Source organism: Empidonax traillii, unplaced genomic scaffold, assembly GCF_003031625.1.
Source record: "Empidonax traillii isolate 1590-97213 ecotype Southwest subspecies unplaced genomic scaffold, ASM303162v1 scaffold395:size559319, whole genome shotgun sequence".
NCBI lineage: Eukaryota > Metazoa > Chordata > Aves > Passeriformes > Tyrannidae > Empidonax > Empidonax traillii.
This window is the reverse complement of record NW_020955588.1, coordinates 227,680-250,208: the sequence shown is the minus strand read 5'-3', so window position 1 is coordinate 250,208 and position 22,529 is coordinate 227,680. Positions and strand designations below refer to the sequence as shown.

The 22,529-nt window shown below is 40.7% G+C and overlaps 2 protein-coding genes across 6 annotated transcripts in view; one reads left to right on the top strand and one right to left on the bottom strand.

Moving 5' to 3' along the window:
* LOC114062276 (neural-cadherin-like) overlaps positions 1-5,363 on the top strand; it is a 59,352-nt gene extending 53,989 nt beyond the window's left edge. The window contains exons 31-32 of the mRNA XM_027893539.1: positions 1,469-1,623; positions 4,591-5,363. Coding sequence (XP_027749340.1) covers positions 1,469-1,623; positions 4,591-5,004 — 569 coding nt within the window. The 3' untranslated portion in view covers positions 5,005-5,363. The remainder of the gene's footprint in view (positions 1-1,468; positions 1,624-4,590) is intronic.
* Positions 5,364-11,650: 6,287 nt separating this feature from the next.
* DPY19L3 (dpy-19 like C-mannosyltransferase 3) overlaps positions 11,651-22,529 on the bottom strand; it is a 31,002-nt gene continuing 20,123 nt past the window's right edge. For 2 of the 5 annotated variants that reach the window (XM_027893545.1, XM_027893546.1), the window contains 4 exons: positions 20,370-20,452; positions 13,647-13,779; positions 12,806-12,964; positions 11,651-12,216 (listed from right to left, as the gene is read on the bottom strand). In XM_027893545.1, coding sequence (XP_027749346.1) covers positions 12,055-12,216; positions 12,806-12,964; positions 13,647-13,779; positions 20,370-20,452 — 537 coding nt within the window. In that variant the 3' untranslated portion in view covers positions 11,651-12,054. Of the gene's footprint in view, positions 12,217-12,805; positions 12,965-13,646; positions 13,780-18,086; positions 18,182-19,636; positions 19,709-20,369; positions 20,453-22,529 lie in introns of those variants that run through there. The other 3 variants (XR_003572336.1, XM_027893547.1, XR_003572337.1) reach the window with 3 other exon arrangements.

Genomic DNA, 22,529 nt, shown 5'->3' with positions numbered 1-22,529 from the left:
ATGGTCCTGGCCCTGGCACTAACTGATTGTTCCATGCCCATGTGTACCCATCGCTAAGTGAATCGACGTTTGTGAGCTGTGGGAAGTCTCTGCAGTTTTGTTTTCTGCACATTTGCACTTCACTGCTGAGCAACTGTTCAGATGCATAATTGGAAGGAAATGCAATTGAACAGCAAGAATAGAAATTGTTACCAGATAAGCATTGTTTAAAATACTGCTGAGCATGAAAGAGATTTTTCAATGTAGGAGAGACATTCAGTGCAATAGGAATACACTCCGTCAGGCAAGAGCAGACTTTGCATCTTTTCAGTTGTGTCCCAGCTGCTAAACAGCTGCTTTTGTCTTCCTCAGCCATTTTCAGGCTTAGACATTGAATCTCAAAAAGAGGAAAAACAGAAGGATATTAATAGTGAGGAGGGATTACGCCTTTGAGCCTTTCTTGTTTATTCAAATATCATGGAAGCTTGCCTGTGTAAGGACACAGGATTGTTCTGATGGCTTTTACAGAGTTAATGCACTTTCATTCAGAAGTTGTAGTAAGAGTATGGAAATGTATTGTGGACTCTTTGGAATCCATCTGTGTAGCTACCTGAAATGCCATCGTGTTCCCCCAACTCTGCTAGATACTATGTTTGCCGTGCAAATACGAGCAGCAAATTTGTGGTAAGCTAAGTGGTATCACAGCTTTTGGAATCCCAGATAGCTGAGATTGATAACAGATCATTGTTAGAGGGCATGGACCTTTGTGTACCCCAGTTTCAGTCCCAAGGTCATTTAGATGCTGCTCCACAGACCTTCTGCCATGTGGATATTCTGTAAGAGATTCTAGTTTCTTTAATTCACTGCATTGTTATTTTATGGTATTCAATGCTTTGAGGTCTTACTATGAGCATTTATCAGTTTTTATAGAGTTGGTAACACTGTGATACACAATTTTCAATTTATATTATGTTCAGTATCTGATGTTGAAGCTTATCAGTGTGTAAAATGCACCTCAGCATTTAAAAATAATGTTTAAATTCATGGATGCTAAGGCAAAATGTGCCTGATCTTTTATTTTTTTTTTCTAGTAAAACATCTAAAAGTGATTTCCTCTTTTGTCTTGTGTCTTCTTGTGTTTCATTTCTGTGTAATTGTGTCTGTTACTGTCACCATGTTGTTCCTTCAGTTCTCGCCCTCTGTAATGCATTTTCTCTGACACAGTTTAACTCCACACGGGATATAGAGTTCAGAGACACGGCTTGGGTCGTTCAGGTCTTTAACAACTTCGAGTTGTACTTCAAAGGGTGTTGCAAAATGCTCTTTAGAGGCTTTTCCTCTGTGTTTGATGTTCACCTGTAACTCACTGAGGAGTGCAAACACCAGCCGTGTGCTGAGAAAGCCCCCCTGCAGCGGTGCTGGCCCTGCTGTGCGCTGGGGGTTTGCTGGGGTCTGTGTCATGCTCTGCTCTGCTCCTGTGTTCCCACAGCTCTGCTCAGTGCTGGATTCCTGTGGGCTCACTGGAAGACACGCAAGGGTCTGCACGGAGGTGTCTACCACGGATCTGCACATCCCGAGGAGCTGGAGGACATCAGAGAAAACATCCTCAACTACAACGAAGAAGGGGGTGGGGAGCAAGACGAAGTAAGGATCACTGTCAGGTTACAATTAAGAAGGGACTGGTGGCTCACCATGCTGAGGAAAATACATTTTATGGTGTGTCCTCAGCCTTTGTTCTGCTGATTCACTCCTGCAATTGGCAGATGAATTATTTGTAGGGTTCTGTACATGAGGGTGTGTGTTTCCTAAGCAGAGATAAGTGCCTATTCATTTTTAATTTGTCTGAAAGCAAGTGATCCTGTGTGCATATTGCAAGGAGCCTGGAGAGCGAGTTTAGCAGCAGGGAACTGTCAGCTGGTGGGTTTGGTTTCACAGCTCAGGACACCCTGAGGTGCTCAGGGGTCATTACTGGGGTAGCTCTGAGGGCCTCAAAGAGCCTGGTGTGAGCTGTTCCTCATAGACAGACTCTTTCTGGAGGCTGCTCCTGACAGCAGGTATTCACACCTGACTTTAGGAAGGGGAGGTGCTGCATTCGCTCCCCATAAGCCCTGAAGCGGGTGGTGGTTGTGGAAGAACGTTTCTGCATTTTTCTGTTCTGGACAGAAATGCACCAGTGAACACAAGCTGTGTTTATACTTAGAGTAGAGCAAATTATACCCAAACAGATATGATTAACATTTCTGCTAGCTGCTTTTAGGTTTTCAACATGTCAGGTGAAGACAGAGCTTTGAAAGAAAATTGCAGATATTACAGATGAGTAGTCTAAATAGATTATTTACTCACCCACAGATGTTTGCTCTGTTTAAAAAAGGTAAGAAAATTGTCACCTTTGAAACTGTTCCTTTTGTGGATTCGAGGAGTGGTGTGACTGCACAGAGTCACGGCACCAATGTGATGGGTCAAAAAAAGCCAGTGATTTTTTATTAAATTTGACCTGTCCCAAAATTCCAAATATTTAAAAGAATTTTGAGTTATAAAATATAGAGTGTTTGCAAGGCCACCTGGGAAAATACTCTTACTTGTGGAATATCCTTATTTTCTTGGTGAATTAGTGAGAAAGTAATAAACACAGAGACATTTTCCATGTGATAACATAGGCAGCTATAAATCCTGTTTTCCTTAATCAGATTAACTTCCTCTGCAAGATTTTGCAATTTTACACCCAGAAGGTCTCTTTGAGGAAATCCACAGTTACTGTATGACATGTTTAATTACTTTTGGAGAGTTCTTAAAATACACTCCTTGTTTGAAGGAGAAGAATCAAATTCGTGACTTGGTGATCTTCATCTGAGGTTATTATTCTGCCTGAAGAAATAGTGTTTGGAGTGAAGCCTCTCTGGGTTCTGTATACTCTTTCTAAATTCTTCACATTAACAGTTGCTGGGATAGCAAGCTAAAACATTTAAAGCTAAAACCTAATTGATTGTCTGGATAAAAAAAAGCCAACCCCCAAAATACCCAGAATTGCACCACCTTAATTGTTTTCTAATGTTACCTTAACAAAAGGATCACGAGGGCATTTGGAAAAGAGAGTTTTGTTTTTGTAAAGTTAGCAGAGGGTAGGGCTGTGGGGACAAAAGGCTGTCTTACAAAAAGGAGTTTCTGCATCTGAAATAAATAAAACTGTCCCTCAGAGAAATTCCCTCATAAAAATTGCAGGAGGTCAGTGCACTGTTGAGAACACACTGAACTCAACACGTTGTTAAAAGCCAGCTCTGGACCCACAGGCAAGGGTTGAGTTGGGTTTGTAGATGGCCAGCTAAGAAGGGTTTACTCTCAGAAGAAATGTGTCATTTTAATGAACAACTAATAGCAGTGAAGGATGATTTTAATATCATCTAGTTCACTGAAGGGATGATCCTCAGGTCTGTACTGGAACAAATTCCCATTTAAATTGCGTACGATGACGAGTTGCCCTGTTGTGGATTCCCCTGGAAGCTGAGCTTATTTAGAACGTGCCCAAGACAGGGATCTGTACTGTAGGGCTCACTGTTCATCACCAGCAGTATTTAGTTTCTGGATGAGTGGAAATAAGCAGCTCCTGTCCCAAATCCCCATCTTGCCACTTACACGACTTCTTGATTGCAGGTGGGTTTTTTGAGACCATTCTGTGTCCGGCTGAAATTCTGTGAAGCCCACTGAGATTACTTAGGATAATCTCTCACAAAATGGTTATGCACGATTCTACATATGGGAGAACAAAAGGAATCTTTGGGAAGTCTGATTCCATAACTCTGTCACTGATTGTTCATGAACAGTGTTAGCAACACAAATAATGACATGTTTGCTGTAATGGGCTCTGTCCCACACAGCCTGCCATTTTTCTTTGGCCTGTATGTCCGTCCAGGTCCACAACTTCGAGTTGTAGGAAGGTGAAGGATGCTGTGGGACAGGATTCATTTATTTCTTCCAGGTGACACAAAGATTCTGATCAGTGGACACAAGTAACTGTTGGCATTGGCAGCTTTAGTGCCAGAAGTTGCATTGTAATTCCCAGACAGATTTACTGCGGCTGCACCAGAAGGGAATTATTTACTGTTTTAGGACTAGGTAGTTTTACTTGACTTTTACAGTCGTGCCTCTTCCATATAACATAACCAGCCATTATTCCACAGACTGATAGAATTCTATGAGAAATCACAGCAGTATTATTTGAACTACTACTGCAGAAGTATTTCTTTAACGTGCTGTTGGTGAATATTCTGTCTCACCTCTTCGGCCAGACTCGGTATCAATGTTCAGTGATGGTAAGATACTGAGATCTGAATTTCAGAACAAAAATTGGGACGTTTCTGTCATGTTTATTTAGCTTCTGATATGAAATCAGACTTGATTTTGCCCAACCCTTGCAGTGCAGACTGCACAGGTGTTCCTGGGTTTTGGCTGCCTTAGGTGCATTGCAGGTGGCAGAGTCAGTTGAACACCCAGTCCTCCAGGTACTCACACTGAATGGGCTGGCTCGGGATCATTCCTGCTTTATTTCCACTAGAACATGAACTTTTGGGACCTATAGATGATGATAATTTGCTGTGACTGGTTTTCTCACTGCAGGACGCCTACAACATGGCAGAGCTGCAGGTGTCTCTCCAGGCCAGCCCAGCCTTTTCCCTCTGCAGGAGGAAAGAAACCCTAATCCAGTGGAAAGGTGTCTTTGGCGCTGCATCCCCCAGCACGCAGGGCCAGCCCCGAGCAGCAGCCACTGCAGGAGCCGCTTTTCCCAGCGCAGACTTTGGTCAGTACCTGTCAGGAGTGCTCAGAGAAGCCGACTGGCACAGCCAGGCCCTGCCCCAGGACTCGCTCCGGGTGTTCTGCACGGAGGGAGCCGGATCGGGAGCCGGCAGCCTGAGCTCCCTGAGCTCCGCGGGGCTGGAGGAAGGAACAGTCTATGATGACATCAAAGAGTGGGGACCAAAGTTTGAGAAGCTGAGTGAACTGTACTCACAGAGAGATGCAGGAGACCAGTAGGTCACAAGTCTCCTATTTTCAGTTTTGGAAGCAAGGGTGATGTTTTCCATGCTGCTGCTTTGTACTACCCCTACCCTCCTTTTGACTTGTTACGACAGGGATTCAGATTCTCTCAGGAGCCTCACTTGGCAGCCAATTCAAAAGCGTGAAGGAGCTAATCTTGGGACACTCTGAACATTTAAGTTTTTTTGATTTAAACTTACTGGGAAGAATAAAGGAGGAGTTGGGGTACTTAATCATTCACATACAGTGGTTAAGAAGTACAGAATTATTTTCTGTCACTGAAGTACCACAGGACTCAGAGATCCCAGCATACAATGCCTGAGGTGTGCTCAGAGCCCGAGGGAAGTGTGCTGGGTGTGCTGGCAGTTACTTGAAGAAGAAACAACCTTGTCTTTCTGTTGTGCAGATCAGGTCCCTGTTGTATTGTATCCCTCTTGTTTCCCAGAGTGAGCCCAGTGACAGTTCCCGCTCACTGAACGTGCTGCAGGTGAGTCCACGGATCCAGGTAAAGGAATGGACAGGTGGATGGTGGTTTGAACTTCAGTTATAACGCTGTGAAATTTCTTTATCCTGTCGTACAAATACAGAAGCTGCAATTAGGCACAACACACCCAGCCAGCTGCCTCCAACTAAATACTTTTCCTAAGGAAAAGGCCAGGTGGGAATTTCAGTAGCAAACCCTCTGCAGTTCATCATGATCTCATTACTAATAGGCTACTGAACTGATCCTAAACTAAAGAGCAGCCTGAACTGTGCATTATGCATCTGCAATCATGTCCCTCACGTTTTTCTAAACCTCCTTTGACAGCAGCATTGCAAGGATTAGCTTTGAGAGGCTGACACTGCCTGTTCTATAGAAACACTGACCAGCTACAGTTGTAGCCAAGTAATGCCGTGCCAGGAGGAGCTGACTGGGGACATAGATGCATTTCCAGTGAAGAGAAAACTCTGCATCCCTTGGAACTGTCCTGTCTTTAGGATTTAAGAAGAATGAAGGTCTGTCCTGTCTCCAAAAAGAACTTCACACAGCACTGGGACTTCTGAAAAATAAAGTCCTGTGATAAACAAAAGTCTGGAACCAGAGGAAGACAGGTAAAAAGTAACAGCAGTAGCAGGGGATGGGATATTATGCTCTGAATTACCAGTCCCTTTTTCAGACCATTTAATGTCCAGCTACTATGCTGAATTTTTCTTAAACTTGACAATACTGGGCAGAGAGAAGGTACCACAATTAATTTTGATTTTTTTTTGAGACCACTTGTACAGCTAAATGGAGTACAGTGCAGCAGGATCAAAATCTTAAGCTGTGCTGTTTATGTATTATATGTGAATTCTATTATAATATGTAAACTATATATAATATGTACATTATATATTATCAGATGATAATATGGATATATCCTGGATTCTAATAATTTGTTTCATTGAAACAAAGCATGAAACAATGTATTGCAAAAGATATTAAAGCTGCTTTGCTCACAGTTGCATCAGTAGTTTGTTTGGGGAGACTTTGCTTTTATTTTTACACTGTATTGAAAACCATAAACAGGTGAATGCTGTCTGCAGGCTGCCTTAACTTTCACATTTCCCAAGTGAGACACGTTCACACAGTACCTTGTTATCTTTTGTGCATTTGTGACACACTGGGAAATCCTGAGCACACCATTAACCACTGGTTACACACTGCAGAGCGTGGGCATTTTCGTCTGGAAGAGCTAAATCCCAGTTTTGAACTGGAACCACTGGGCACAGGTACAGAAGGTGCAGAGCCTTCGATTTTGTAATTTTACTGACACGTTTGCCTGTGAGGAGACCTTGGCTGAAACATCTTGCAGTGTTCATAAATCTGGTGTGCCAGCTCCTGTATTTCATGATCTCAGCAGTCACAGACAGGATATGGGAAATTAAGTAAATCTATATTATGCACAAAAATCTATTCTTTCCCCCAACAGCAGTAATTTTGTCTGCATACCTTGTGTTCTTCCCATGCCTATGGACATGCTGTTGCTCTGGCTGGTTTTAATTTAATTTAGCCTGTAAGCTCCTTGGGGCCAAGACTGACTTCACTTGCTTGTGAAGTATCCTGCCTGTCTGAGGCACCATATAAATAATAAACCAGCCTTCTGTGCAGGGTGTCTCTGCCTCGCTTGTGTTTAAGGTCGACTGAAGTGTGGACTCTTGAATTATTTCTCAGTTTTGATCAGATAGTTGCACAGATGTGAGTCATGGGTGCTGTGCTGCCTGAAAAGCCTCTAACTGATGTCTGGACTCAGGCTCTGGTCACACACTCAAAGGATGTCACCACGTTGGAGTTTTCTCCAGGGGGCCACAGCCCACCCTGCTCCCAGAGGCTGTGGTGTGGAGATCTTTGTCCCAGCTGTCAGAACTGTTACTCCAGCCCTGAAATACTGGACTGGTCCCTGGGTGAGACTGAAAACAAGCCCCAGCACAACTGTGTCTCAGGGTGCCTGGGAAACCCACGGGCAGATGGGTCACGCAGAGCAGCTGCAGAGCTGCTGAGGTTGAGATGTCTCAGTGCTGTTCCCAAATGTTGCTGCTTCCTCGCCCATTACAGCTGTGGCCCTAATTTGTAACCAAACATTAATAATAACATCCCCAGCCTCGGAGCTGCCTCTGTAATCACAGCCAGCCAGAATATAAAACAAAAGGGCAGGAAACATTTCAAAGCTGCTCTAGAAACTTATGTCGATAGGATCTCAGTAATAGGACACACTCATTTGCAGCTGTCATGCCCTATTAAAGCCTACTCTTCCTCTTTCCAGAGATTACTAATTAATTCACTTAATTTATCTGTTTTAATTTGCATGCTGCTCTTTTAATTACAGTGCAATTGCTGAAATCATATCCTCACTTGTTCTGCATTTACACAGACACACACAAATATGTCAGTGCCTCTACAAAAAGGCTTATCCCAGCACAGCACTGTCGTGGCTCCTGGAGAGAACAGCTGGCTGCCCATGGAAAGCTGTGCAGTGGGTCAGGGGGGATGAAAAAACATGGAATAAAAAAAAAATCACTGGGTCCCTAGGTACTGGGATTTTCAGTAATCTGGTACTTTTATTAATCTTCTTCCATGTTCTTTACAGACTTTAAACATGTTGTAAGAACATTTTATTTAGTATAAAATATTTGTTAAGGTCTGAAATTTAAATAATCATGTGGATATTAGTATTTAATCTGTCTGCCTGTCAAATACATTAATCTTTGTAGTATTCCTGTGTTAAAATAATGTTCCAAGTATAACATGGAGCCAAGCCATGTGAAAGCTGATTGTCCTTAGGTCTGACCTACTGACCAGCAGGTTTAGAAGGGAAAACATGGCTGCAAAGGAGCAGGATTAGGTGAGCAGAAGAAGTTGAGCATTTTCTTAATTACAGGAATGATAAAACCCATGCCTGGGGATTTAAACGAGGAGGTTAAATCTTCCTCTGGAGCCAAAATCCCTTCTGTGCAAGCACACACAATGGGACGTGCGGATCACAACCCATAAATTAAATTAATCTCACAGTAGTCCAGTCTGTACCTAATTAACACTGGTGACAAACTCCCCCAAGCCCCCTTTAGAGGAGTCCTGCATGTGGGAGGCTGTGACTGTCCTCAGGCACCACAGGTGAGACAAAGCCATACCAAGCAATGGCACCTCCAGCTCTGCACATCCCATTGCTCCTGCCACAAGACTCCTACATCAGGACATCCCATTTCACATAAAGCCCTTGATAATGTGCTTTTTCACTCCCAAAAACTTCATGTTTCTGTTCATTAAGAACACTAAACTTGACCTACATCATGGAAACAAGCAGATCCCTAATGGTCAAAGCAAGTTGTACTTATTTAAATGGAGAAGCTGCCTCAGCCTCCTGACCTTGCTGGAGTTAATGTGTGTTGGGTGATGACTGGTGAAAATCAAGGCTGGCACCTTTAACTTGTACCAGAGAAAGGAAGCCCAACATAAAGACAAGCAAAAAGTGATTTTCAAATTACACAATTTATTTAGTATACAATAGTCATTACATCTCTTTACAACAACGTATTATAAAATGTTAGATCTCACCAGCAGAACACTGAAACAAAAAATGAAAATACACTTACGGATCTCAAAGGCTTTTCTCCCCTAAAAACATTCTGGCCCCTTGATAACATTTTGTCTCTGCCATCTAAAAAAAGTATCAGTCCCACTGATAATGTGCAGCTTGAAAGTCCTCGAGGACACCAAGAACACACATGTCATGTCCCTGACATTCCCACTGCTGGTAAGACTTGGCACATGCACTGCCAGGAGGGTTGTTCCTGGGGGTGGATCATCCCTAATTGACTGGGACAGGGATGTAGGGCAACCACTTGGAAATAAGGTGCATCAGGGTGGTGTCATTCAGGCATACATAGGAGTTATTTTAACAAAACCTGCACATTCTTAATGCAGTGAATACAAATCACAGCAAGACATGGGAAGTAGATAAAATAATTATCAATTAAAACACCACCCACCTGTGGCAGTGGGAGGTGCAGCCCCTCTCACTGCATCCCAGCTGCATCAGCTGCTGCCCCATCAGCCAGCCTTAAAAAAGGGCAGGGAAGAGTTGTGCCCTTTCCCCCAGGGCTGGGTTGGTGTCCTCCTGCTCCTCTGAGCTCTGGTAAGTGCTTTTATTCCTTGGCATTCTTGGATTGAGTGTTTTAGGGAGGTTGGTGTCTGAATGCTGCACTACAGTCCCTGGAATATCCCTTGGTGTTAAACCTTTCTGATAATCGGTCTTTCTGTTTAAAAACCAAACCAGTGTGCACTTGGTAGTTTCTATGAAAAGGTTAAATTTCTCCTTTGGCAACATTAGAGATGGCAGTTTTGAACCAAGTCTGTTTAAAAATAATTATTGTTACAGTCAGGACTTCTTAATCTCAGTTGTTACCTATAAGGAAGTTCTGAAAAGCACAGGGTACCACTGGGCCTGGGAGTCCCTCACCTCCATCAGAGAAAAGTTATTGCACTGTTCCAGAAAGATCCAATTGCATTTTGGAACAAGGCAGCACAGCCCAGACATAACTTTATCCTTCCTGTGCTTGTTTTCAATTCCTGAAGGCGCTCATTGAGGGATTCACTGACCCGGGCTTGCAGCAAGAAAAGCCATGCATCATTACAGGCCTAATTAAAGTTTTAATACTGATTAAAATGTTTTATTATTGTATTATGTTAAACTGCAGTGGTCTCCAACCTCATTAAGGGATACAGGCTAGGAATTACTCGGGAGTTTCAGCTGCTGAGTTTAACAGCCCAGCTCCTGTCAGTGTGTGATTTAACACACCCTGCCTACAGCACACTCGCCTTTTGTGTCAGCAAGAAATGCAGGAAGATGTTGAACAATGTTTAATGAGTATTTACTGAATATAAAATTGTTTGAGCATGTGACATAACCATCTCCATCTCTCTGGTAATTTACCTTGGTGTGACTGAAAAGGAAAAACACTTAAATCACTTGGAATTGGAGCCCAGCTCAGTTGTGAAAGCTAATCTCATTACACATCTTGATTAAATTAAATGTGGAGTTTGCTATCTGTAGCACTTTCAGTTTCCCATCATTAGAAATTAATTGCAGTGGTAATTACTGTAACTGAGTTATTTGCAAGGCCACAAACACTCTTATAGGTGTTCAAATGTTAATTCAACCTGGGCCTAGAGGCACTTGATTATTACAATTGTGTTCTTCACAAGAAACAAATGATCCTAGTGGATGTCCAATTCAAGATGGAGAGACTTCCAGATTTAATCTCTAATTTCAGCCTAAAACCAAAGAAGTGCTAAAACACAGCAAAAGCCATGTACCCCCATAGCATTTTTGAATTCAATACAATTCACAAAGTTCTTGCTGGTAAAAAGACAACAGGTACAAACAAATCACAAAGTTCTCAGCGCTGAGGACTGGCTTCACTTAATCTTCCAAGTATTTTAAAATACTGGTAGTCTCTGTTTTAGGATAAAGAGCAAGGACACAATGATTTTGTGCTAAAATACAGAGCTTTGTGTCTGAAATAACATAAAGCAAAGCTCCAGTAGCTGAACGTCTTTTAAATACCAAATTCTCCTGCTGATTTAGGGAGGAGTTTTTCTTTTGTATGGTTGGCAGTGTTCAATTTTGATATCCTACTGGGATTCTCGTGGGGAGAAAAAGGATCCCCTGGAGTTCAGAAAGTATATACAGAAAATAGTGGTGTGAGAATGCAAACTAAGAAATTTGGGCTTTTGGCTGTTCTGAGCACTTAATGAGGATACAAACATGCAACATGTATCAAGCATGCTCCAGCCTTTAGTGTCACTAGAAATATGTTACAGTCCATCATTTAACACTTAATCTTATAAAACAGTATGTCTCTGATCACTAAAAATGCTGGACAAAGGATTAAAGTTTTACTCTTCAAAACTGTGTGCTGAATCTGCACTCACTGATTCTGCAATCACACTCTCAACCTTGGAAACTCATATCTGCACACATTCCCAAAGAATTCAAAAAAGAGGCACTGAAAGAGCAAAAGGATCTGTCAAAGAGGATCAGACTGTGAGACAAAACTTAATTCTGTGACCATTTTCAGGATTCACAAAGATAATGCGTACTCAAAATAGGAGTAGCATGGGCTGCTTTCACTAAATTTCTATTATTTTGTAGTAAAAATCTGAATTGCTGAGCAGATTCACAGGCTGGCACTGGGCAGTGCTCCCACACACTGCTGCCTTTGTCTGTCTGCCAGTCAGTTAAAACTGGAAAACAATTATATCCTAAGTATTCTGAGGGTCAGAATTCATAACTGAAATGATCCCTGCTAGCATTTATTTATGAATCTGTGAAGAATTTGGCAACATCAGGAATGTTATCAAAACTAATCTATCTTAAAAAAAAATAAAAAATATCACAGTAATTAAACAAGAAACCATCAATGTAAAATGTCTTAAAAATGTAACCTGTTGGTTGGTAAGCTTCATCTGCAATGCCTAATGTGGGTCCTAGCAGTAAAACACTGAACTTGAAGCCATGGTTGGAAACGTTATTTATGCTTGGCAAGTTTGTAAACATGGAACGTTTTGTTTTGAAACACTCTGGTGAAGTGTGTGGTGTAAGAAGGAAGGTTTTTCTTAATTTCCTCACAGAAACGAGGATACAATGAAGGTTTCAAATCAGGTTCGTTCTCCCCCAAACCATCCATGATCTGCAATGAAATGGAACAGATGTGTGAAGTATCTTTAGCCAGTTCACAGTTACAGGCAGTAACAAGTTAAAAACAACCTTTACAATACACTCAGAGGGTCAGGCTGGCCAGGTTTGTTAGCAGTATGAAACAAGTGGGAGGAAGGAAAGAGCTTTAAACCAGTAAGATTTATAGTATCATCTCTGCATGGATAAAGCTGGTTTGTCAGAGGTCTGTATCTGCTTTGACTTGTTCAGTCTGCTCTGGTTTCACCTTGAGAGCTCCCCTGACACAGAACAGTAACACAACCACCCACTGCTCCTTGAGGGAACTGAAGCTCTGGAATGATTTACACTCTGGAAGGAAACACAGTTTGTGTACTGCAAACCTGAAACTCATCAGGAACTGATTACTTATTCTGCCCAGACTGAATTCTGCCTTGTTTATTCTCAAATACCATTACAAACAACGTCCAGTGTGGCCGTTCTGAGAATGTCTAAAGGCATCGTTAGATTTTCCTTCCCACAGAGCTACCTCAAATAGTAACTGCATTTCAAAAAGAAGTCAAGCAAAGCGAATTTTGTTTCTAAATCTTGTCTGCAACACTTACATGGCCATTGGCTACATCAAGCAGGTCCCGTAAGCGGCAGCCTCTGCTGTGCCTCCTCTCGTAACAAATGCTGTCCTCCAGGATCACATAGTCCGTGCCAAAGGACCGCAGGATTCTGTGCACATCCTCAGGAGATCGCTTGGCATAGATCTGATAAATCTTAGAGAACAAGAACCCTAAGCTCTAAGACACATGACACTGCCACTATTTCTTTGTTTGCTCAGAAAGGACTGAGACACCATGTGATTTAAATTAACTATTATAAAAACCATATATAAGTGCTTTATTCAGCAGCCACTGGGAGTTTTCTGTGTTAAGGCTGCTCTGATGCACAGCAGAACTGCTGCTGCCAACACATCACTGGATGGTGCTGTCAGACTTACAGAATGTCCATGTTACAGGAAAGGGTAGGTGAAAACGGGCTCCCCAGCTTTGTGTGGAGTTTCTCAGGGTGGTTTCTATCTCAAATGTTTAGTGCTGGTCTGGGAGCTGAAGGAGGATCAGGCAAATCAGGGAATGCTCCATGTGGGTTTAACAGGCCAGCTGGGCACCTGGAGGATCCACTGATGCCAACAGAACCCAAACCAGTCCCCTCAGGACTATCTGAGTACCCAGGCACAGCAGTTCAGACACACTGCAGCTGCCAGAGTTGAGTCAGCAGAAGCCCGAAGTAGGAGTTTCACAGAAGCAGATGAATCCTGGGCCTGTCTGACAGTGAATTACCTCAGTGAGTAAAGCACCTGAGTCCATTTGTAATGTGCTATTAGAGAGGACATTTGTTTTCTGGAGTGGAGCCACTGCCATGGACAAGAATTAGCTTAAACAAGCAGAACACTCTTACCTGCTTTGTTCTCTCCCTCAGATTCTTATCCTCATAATGGGGATGGTTAGTTAAGGTCCGTCCAGTGCACAGTTTGACTCCTGCTAATAGCTGCATGCTCCCAGCAAACACTGCTGTGTTTGGAGTGTTTGACCTAAACAAACGTTGATAAGTCTGAGGAAGTCTCTGTAGGGGCATTTTTGCAATGCTTGTGACAGATCAGAAGGAAAAAAAAGACTGCAAAAATATTTTTCTGCCTCTATTCAGGGAGTAATCCGTTCAAGCAACTGTGTTTTGTTCAAATATAGGGGATAAAGTGGATAAATCATGATAATACTCTAACTGCAAATAAAAAATTCACTAAGCACGATGAGGAAATTTAAAGAAAACGTGATCCTGAAAATTTCAAATTATTTCTGTATTTCATAGGTTCATAAAGCCTCTGAATACTGATAAATTTCTATATTCTAATTCTTTTAATATTTCACGAAACTTACTGTGACTTAGATTTCTGTGTGATATATAGAAGTACTTTACACAAAATGGATTATTTAATCTGAATGGTAAAATTTCCTGTTCCTCTCCTGGCATTCCCTATTCACTTGGAAAGAAAACTGTTATGCTGGGGCTTGGGGCAGGGGAGGTTGCAGAAGATGCCAGATAGAAATGCTGGCACTTACTGGTACTGTGATCTCTGAAATTCCAAGCCATTGTCTAGAATTGTTATCTAAATAGCAGCCTTGGTATTTTAAGATTGTTTCAATACCCATAATGAAAAAACTGTTTTTGCTCACCTTCCCCCCAACAAGTTTACAATCCAAAATGTATCTAAAGACACAAGAGAAGGGCATAGCAGAAAGAAAAGTAAAAATTCCAGGCATCAGACACTCCTATAATCAGGCTAATTAAAACTGGCCATAGTTTGCCTCAGTGGTTTCTAGTCCTTAGTAGGCACGTTACCGTGGAAAGGTCTATGAAGACTAAAACAACAGAAAGAAGCACACATTAAATGCAGTAAAATGAAATTAGAGTGTGAATAGTTGCCTAACATCCCTGTGCATGCATATATGGCACCTGCAGTACTCAGGTGACTGTGACACTTTGGGTGCACTTTGGGGAGCCTTTGGAAACTGCAGCTCTTACAATCAGTCGTCTTTAACCTCCACAATCGGCTTGGGAATGTTGAGAGACAAGTATTAAATTTTATTATCGCCTTTCGAGAGATTATGCTTAGCAAATGAATTAATAATTACAAACCCTTCCAAGGAATTCTTGCACTGGCACATTAATCTCATCTAGGAAGGCCAGATAGAGTATTTTTAATAGGCCAGTTTAACTTTACTGATCGACTAGTTCTTCAGCACTTCAGAAAACCAGTTTCATTATAAAGTCTGAAAATATTTAATCTCTTAAAAAAAATTTTTTTTTACTTAAAATATTTCAAGTTACAAGTGTCATGAAGTTAATGTTTCACTAAAAGAAATGAATTCCTGTTAGAATTTAGCACTATGCTAATGTAATGGCCCTGACAGGCTGTCAGCCAGGACTCATCCCTGAATCTGCAGGAAAGCACAAGTCTTTAGGCTAAGCTGCAAAGGACATGGGCTAAACTCAGAGGGACTGGGTACAGCTTAGACCACTAAAAAAAAAGATGATTCTTAAAGCACCTTCAGCATGTTTCTGTGTTGATGCCTTGGCCAGGAAACTTCTAGTGCCATAAAATGGTTTCTGTGTTTGTTCAAGATTAGTTCAAATTTTAAAATGCTCTGCAGTACTTATCTCCTGCCTTGACCTATCCAAGGCAACACTGCACTTCAGATTGCAAATTTGCATTTTAATGGTCTCTCTTGCAGACTCAGACTTTCTTAAACACACTCACACAGCCCCCCCAAAGAGTACCAAAGGCAAAACCACAAGAAAACAAGCAAACAACAACAAAGCCAAACCAGCCTGCAGCCTCTTCTCTTTAAAAAGAAGGCTAAAGGAAATGGTGACAGTGCCCCTTATCCATAACTTGTAAAAATGCTTGTCAAAAATGTAGAATCATAGAATATCCTGAGTTGGAAGGGACCCACCAGGATCATCCAGTCCAACTCCTGGCCCTGCACAGACACCCCAACAATCCCACCCTGTCCCTGAGAGTGTTGTCCAAACACTCCTGGAGCTCTGGCAGCCTTGGGGCTGTGCCCACTGCCCTGTTCAGTGCCAACCACCCTCTGAGGGAAGAACCTTTTCCTAAAGATTCAGCCTAAACATCCCCTGACACAGCTCCAGCCATTCCCTGGGTGCTGTTCCTGCTCACAGAGAGTGGTGCTGCCCTGGTGAGGAAGCTGCAGACCCTGATGAGGCCTCCCCTCAGAGGATGGATCATGTAGAAGATTGCAGGGCTCCGTTCCTCCCCTTTCCAAAAGCATTCACTCCTGCCCTGAAGGGCTGAGTACATTCTTTATTTACCAGGCAGTAAGAGTTTTGCCAGTACTCCTTCTTCTCTCTGTATCTTAAAAGCCATCTACTGACCCTCCCTTTTCTAACAACTGCTTATGTGCTCCAGTCCTGGATGGAGTTTAAAATCTGGTGTTCCAGGTGAAGGAGATGTTTCCCTGAGACCCAGATTTACACATTTGAAGTCCTAGAAAATAATACTCCTTCAAACACATCACTGTCCATATTTTACTGGGCCAGCTCAGATGTTTCCAGACCAACAGCTGCTACTACTGGAGCTGCTTTTAGAGACCCTAAGGAATATTTCCCAGGGATAGGATGACTTCCACATTCCAGGGAAGCTCTTTCCCTGTGCCCCTGTCTGAGCCAGGCACGAACTGCAGTGCTCTGCACCCAGGGCACCTCTTGTGCTGCAAACCACTGAATGACACTTCTCTATTACACAAAAACGAAGCAATTTTTACAACTGTCTGAGCAAATGATGTATAAAATGAAAGGATAATTTGTTTTATAGCTCTCTGCCAAGCTCCACACCACACTGCCCAACCTGCAAACAATTTATTCTCTAGGAAATGTCACTAAATAATGACAAGGACTTACAGGTCAAACTGATTTACATTATATAATTTAAATGCCATTCCAAGCAGACCTGATGGCATTTTGAACAAATAATCTCATTTATTTCTGAAGCTCTAAGCTTTCAACAAGTTAATTACAGCTGAACTAATGGGTAAACTAAGCACTAAATTATATTGCAGGAAGCTTTTCTTTACCTACACTTTAAGAATTTAGAGAATTATATAAATACTAAAGAATAACTCATTAAGAATAAAAAGGTTTTATAGGAAGTACTTGCACAGACTCTGAAAGTAGTAGTAATTCTTTCTCTTAAACTGCTAAGAAATTATTGTGAGCTGGTTTTAAGGAAGCACTAAGGGAGAAATGGCCAACAGGTTGCATGATTAGAAATAAAATGTGTATTTCTATTAAAAGTCCTCCAGAGATGAACCCTATAGTTGGTTGTCAAAGCCATAAAATCTGACCAGCCTCAGATTATTCCTCTACTAGTGCTCTGATATGCATCATCAGACTAGAGTCTGATACGATTCTACAAAGTAAAAGGCTTTGAGAAAAGGAGATTCTGAGGACAGGTTCTTAAATACACTATGATAGATTTTTCTTTTTCTTTAAAAGAAAATATTTTTATTTGCAGAGTGCTGTATTAAAATATCACAGGTTTAGCTGCAGATGATAGGCAGTAAAGCATATTCAGTCATACTGTCATGGTTCTTTTTTTTCCCTCTGGTTTGGAGAGACTGAAAATTGCAAAAATGGAAAAAGACAGCCACAAAGAAAGAGCAACAAGATGCATTTTTGTTAGTCCCAGCCTCAATTTTATGCATGCAGATTTTGCTCACATAAAGGAATGCACCTCCACAGTTGGTGGAAACCTAGTTCTTAGGCACTGTCAAGTTTATGCCTAAATTTTACTGACAAATCAGTCAATGACAAAGGATAAGCCCAAGAATTAAAGAAAAACAATTAAAAAAAAAAAAAAGGTGTAATATTGCCTTTAAAGTCTGGAATATGTGTTGATTTCAGTGTCATTACCCTTGAAAATTAGGCATGTAAATAACAGAGATGAACTAAAATTTTTAACTGGCTTGAAATTAAAATATAGCCACTAATATAAATTAATAAAAAGTACTAAATGAAAAGAACCATCACTGAAACACAGGTATTTCATTTCCATAGGCTGAGGAGACTTTTAGAACTTTGTGGGGTTTCCACTGATGTACAAATTTGCCTGCTTGTCCCCCACACCTGGTTCAAGTACAGTTGACATCCAACTCTGTTCTGCCGAATCTCAGGCTCAGTCAGCTTTTCCGCTGTTTTGGCTGTGGCCTGAGATTTCTAAGAAGTTTTTCTGTGACTTTTGGCAACTGCTTAGGAAATATTCCCCAATTCTAGACAGATTTCCCCTTTAAAGGCAGAAGACATTGCTTCTTTAACACTTACCAGAAGTAAACAGAGTAGGGAAGTTCACGCTATTGATTTGCTCATTCTACTGATATTCTTCCCCATCTCACAAATGAGCATGTTGTTCCTGTTGTCTTAGGGAGAAAGACCAAAACTAAGAATTTTAATGTACCTCCCAGCAGGGAACAGAGCTGTGAACCATCCCTGGGGCATTGGCAGGACTTTCTTGACTTTTTTTTTTTTTTTTTTTTTTTTTTTTTTTTTTTTTTTTCAAAAGAAAAATGCTAAGAAAATGAGGTGGTGGGTAGGAAAAAGCAGAGACTGGGATATGAAAGATCATTATGTCAAAAATCCTGTGCTCTGCAATTGCACAGATATAAACCACTAGATCTTCCTGAAAATGCTTTGGCAACTTCAGTAAGGGAAAGAGTAAGAACTACATCTGCAGACACTTCAGAGTGGACAGACTAATAGTTGGTCATTATTCAGACTCTGTACTTGGACAAGTTAATATGCATTTAGACCTAAGCAGACAGAAGGGTTTTCTTGTTGTGGAGAGACTGCAAGACAGATGAGTTATTCCTAAATCACTGCTATACACGACAAATTAGGAGACTTTCATACTGAGTTTTAATAATGAATGATTAGTTCCTGACACCAGCCTTGACAGGTCATTAACTACAGCACAACTATCAAGTGTTGGTATCATAAAATATTTCTCTTACACATCAAAACTTAAGAAAATCTGTCCCACTTTGAGAAATTTATCATAAATTTTGTTGGCTGGTATTTAAAGCACAGATAATTAACTCTTCTTTACAGGCATAATATTTCTAAACACAATAAATTCTAAGTAAAAAAAAAATCCCTCTGTGATTGTCTGTCACGACTTAAAATGAAGAGAGGACAAGCACCAGTTTAGCATTCTCAGCACTAAGAACACATGAAAAATTATTCTCATCGGAGCCAGTCAAATCCAGTTCATGGCTGGGAATAACTCCACATGCATATTTTATGTATAAATCTATATATAACTCTATATATTGTACACAGGAGACCTGAACTATCAGACATTTACCATCTTTTAATAAAACAGTAGTGCTAAATGGAACTGCCTGGTAAACATTTGTCACAAAAACATGTCAATAAGACTGCAAAGATTCTAAATGATGCAAAAAAACATGGCCTGCTTTCAAAATAAGTCAGTGAAGGCTTGTAATATATTTTACTTCTGAATTACTCCTTCTAGTTTATGAATTAAAGAAATACAACATTATGGAGGGTAAATATGTTGCTTTGGATAGAATGGGCTGGATGACTGGTTTTACTGAATTTCACTGTATATGAAGGAAATACTCCAAACAGCTCCGTGCTAAATGTGTATATTTAGATTTACTTACTTTCAGAATGTTTTCCTCGGGAATATGAAACTGATTTTCTTTTTAAAAAAAATCTTTGTCAGAGTTCCAAATAAATACAAGTCTCAGGAATCTCCCTGTTAAGAACTTAACCTGAAAGTTTTCAGTGGTTGCTGTATGTTAATAGAGAACATACCCCTTGAATTCACAGCCCTCCAGAGAACATCCTACCTGGCCTCTTTCCTCAGCCCTTCCACATGCAGTATTACAAACTGTTTGCACCTAAAAATACTTTCCTGTGCTCTGTCAGATAGCAGAAGTGATGAGGTGGGGTTGGAATGATAAATTCCTGAAAAAGACTTTACACCTATGCTTAGCCGTGAGGAGTTCAAATTCAATTACAAATATTTTGTTTACAGTTTAGAAGGCTTGTTGGGATTAATGCTAACAAGTATAAACAATTTAGGACTGTTTTAAAGCTCAAGAAACAGACTGCAGAGTACAAATTTTCCAGTCCTCCCACTGCGCATCCATGCTTTTTACCATTATAAAGTTGAGAAGGACACCAAGATGGGAGGACAAAAATAAAATGATTTCACTGCAAAGGTCTATTAACGTACAGAGGTAGCTAAAATATGATGAAACAGGCTTGACACATCCCAATTTACTTCTTTTAGCTGGGAAAACCATGTGTCCTTATGGGAGCAAATGGAATCAGATGGTTCCCTGAGGCACATGAAACACAGCAGTGATGCTGAACCAGAGTGGTCTGGGGGGCTCTGTGTGGATCTGTTCTCCACAGCTCCTGATATCCCAACCTCTTGGTAACCCACTCATCCTAACTATCTCCACAGGTCACCAGAGTTCACTGCTGAGCTGTGACAAATAAGGGAGAACACTATAACTAAGAACATTAGATCTACACAAATAGCATTTAACTTAAATAGAGAAAAAATCCTCTTACTTAATCCAGTTCATCAGCTCCACAGTGTCTGGGTCATAGAATTCTCTCAGCTCTGATAGTTCATCCATTATTCCTGGCCAGAACTGTAATGGAAACAAAATAGAACAAACTCAAGACAGAATGAACAAAACAAGTTCTGGATGCTGAAACACATTATTCCCCCTTAGCTGGCAACTGATCCAACCAAAAGACTATCAGGGTAAAACATTTCAAAATTTACTGCAGACAAAGGATACATAAATCAAATCTGGAGCAGAAAAAAAAAAGATTGAAACTTATTCTGTAAAGCTTAACCCTCCCCCCCAAAGAAAAGCTAAGGGAACAACGATTTATTTAATGCAAAACCATGCATTCTTTCACTAAAACTGTAATTAGGCAGGAGGACTGGGGAGCAGGAGATATAATTGGGCCAATTTAGATACTTAAGATACTTATTAGTTTACTTGTTTACCCAATACATTTACATTTGTTCAAGTACTACTGGCTGGTAGATTGAGAAACAACCAACACAGTTATGGCAGCATCACAACCCTGCAGCTTTGGGAAGTATGGAAGTTGTATCACAGACATATTTCTGCTTTTCAGCAGCTCTCTCAAGAGATCAGAAAACAAATTACACTGTTATGAAACTGTAGAGTCTCATAATGGATCAAAATTACCTCTCTCCATTACTAAACTAGCCAGGATAGCTAAACATTCTGAGAGCTTGGATCCTTCAGGGTGGGCACAGAAGGAAATCAGCCTGGGACACTGCTCTCTACTGAGTGCTGGGGCTATTACTTGGCATTCATTCACTCATCTGTAGAGGTTTTACAAGTCACAGTGTCACACAATTTTTGAGTGAGTACAAGCAGTTTTCACTGGAGGAAAATTTTGGTAGTGAGGCTTGCTATTACTGAATTGAAAAAGAGACTTCTTTGCTGGACAAAAACCTGGAGGTGCTCAACAGTCCACTGATGATCGTGGGAGTTCAGTACTTCTCAAAGACAAGGACACTTATTTTGAATTTAAAAAGGATATTAACTCTTTGGCCTCTGAATGTAAGTGAAAAGCAAGTATTACTGAATTCTTTATAGCTACTGTTGGCCTAAGAATGAAAACTAAGAACTCCTTAGCGAAAAAGCAAAAGATATTACGGATAGAAATAAACACAACATTGTCTTTTGTAATTTCTTCTACAGACTTTAGGTTTGAAGGATAAATACACACAGTACACACAGGGATTTGTTCAGTACAGCCAAGGACTGCTCAGATCATGGGCATGTTGCAGCATGTGCTGCAATGAATGTATGTGTTTGGAGCAAAAAGACTCAGCCATGATGGAGAGAAAAATGCAGCTGGAGATACTATATGAATGAATAGTTTACTAGCAAAGAGAAACCAAGATTATTTGGCAAACCCTGGTATTAGAATGCTGAAACTCAGGTGCTAACCTTAAGCACCGACAATTTATTTTGGAATGGCTGGCATACAAACAAAATTGATGATAATTACTGTGAAGTTTTAAATACAACACAGATAAAGCTGAATTATATAAATAATACTTGGTACTGCATTCTATGTTTTGTGTTATCTACAGCACAGCCAAAGGATGCACATGGAAATATTTCAGCATTTTCACTTTATCTGTTTGCAGATTCACTTTATATGTTTTTACTGTGTTAATGAAGAACACATGTAAACAGAAACATAAATGTCTTACAGGTCTCAAAACATGCTGTACCTGAAATCTGAAAGATAGGTGGAATTAAACTGCATTTTAATCTAGATTAATTATTGTTCGAGTGATGTATTTAGGACTGTGGTAACCACATGCCTCAGAAGAGGCTTTATTATCTTATTTGGGATTAAGTTAATGATCCCATAAAACTCCTATTTTGAGGAATAGCCCTAAAGTATAGTTCTTCTAAGAAATGTAACCATAACAAGTAGTGAAACACAGAACTGCCCTGCTAGTAATTCCAGAAAACTAGTCATGATGATCAGTTAATTTTGTGGTGTACACTGAAACTGCTCCTGCAATCTGTGCAGTCAGTGTGTGAACAGATAAATTCTTGCCTGGAAAGGAGAAAGATAATTAAATCTCTTACAGAAATCTCCTTCCACTGTTTATAAGGTTTTAAAGAGGGAATACATAAACACATTCTCACAGAAGAAATG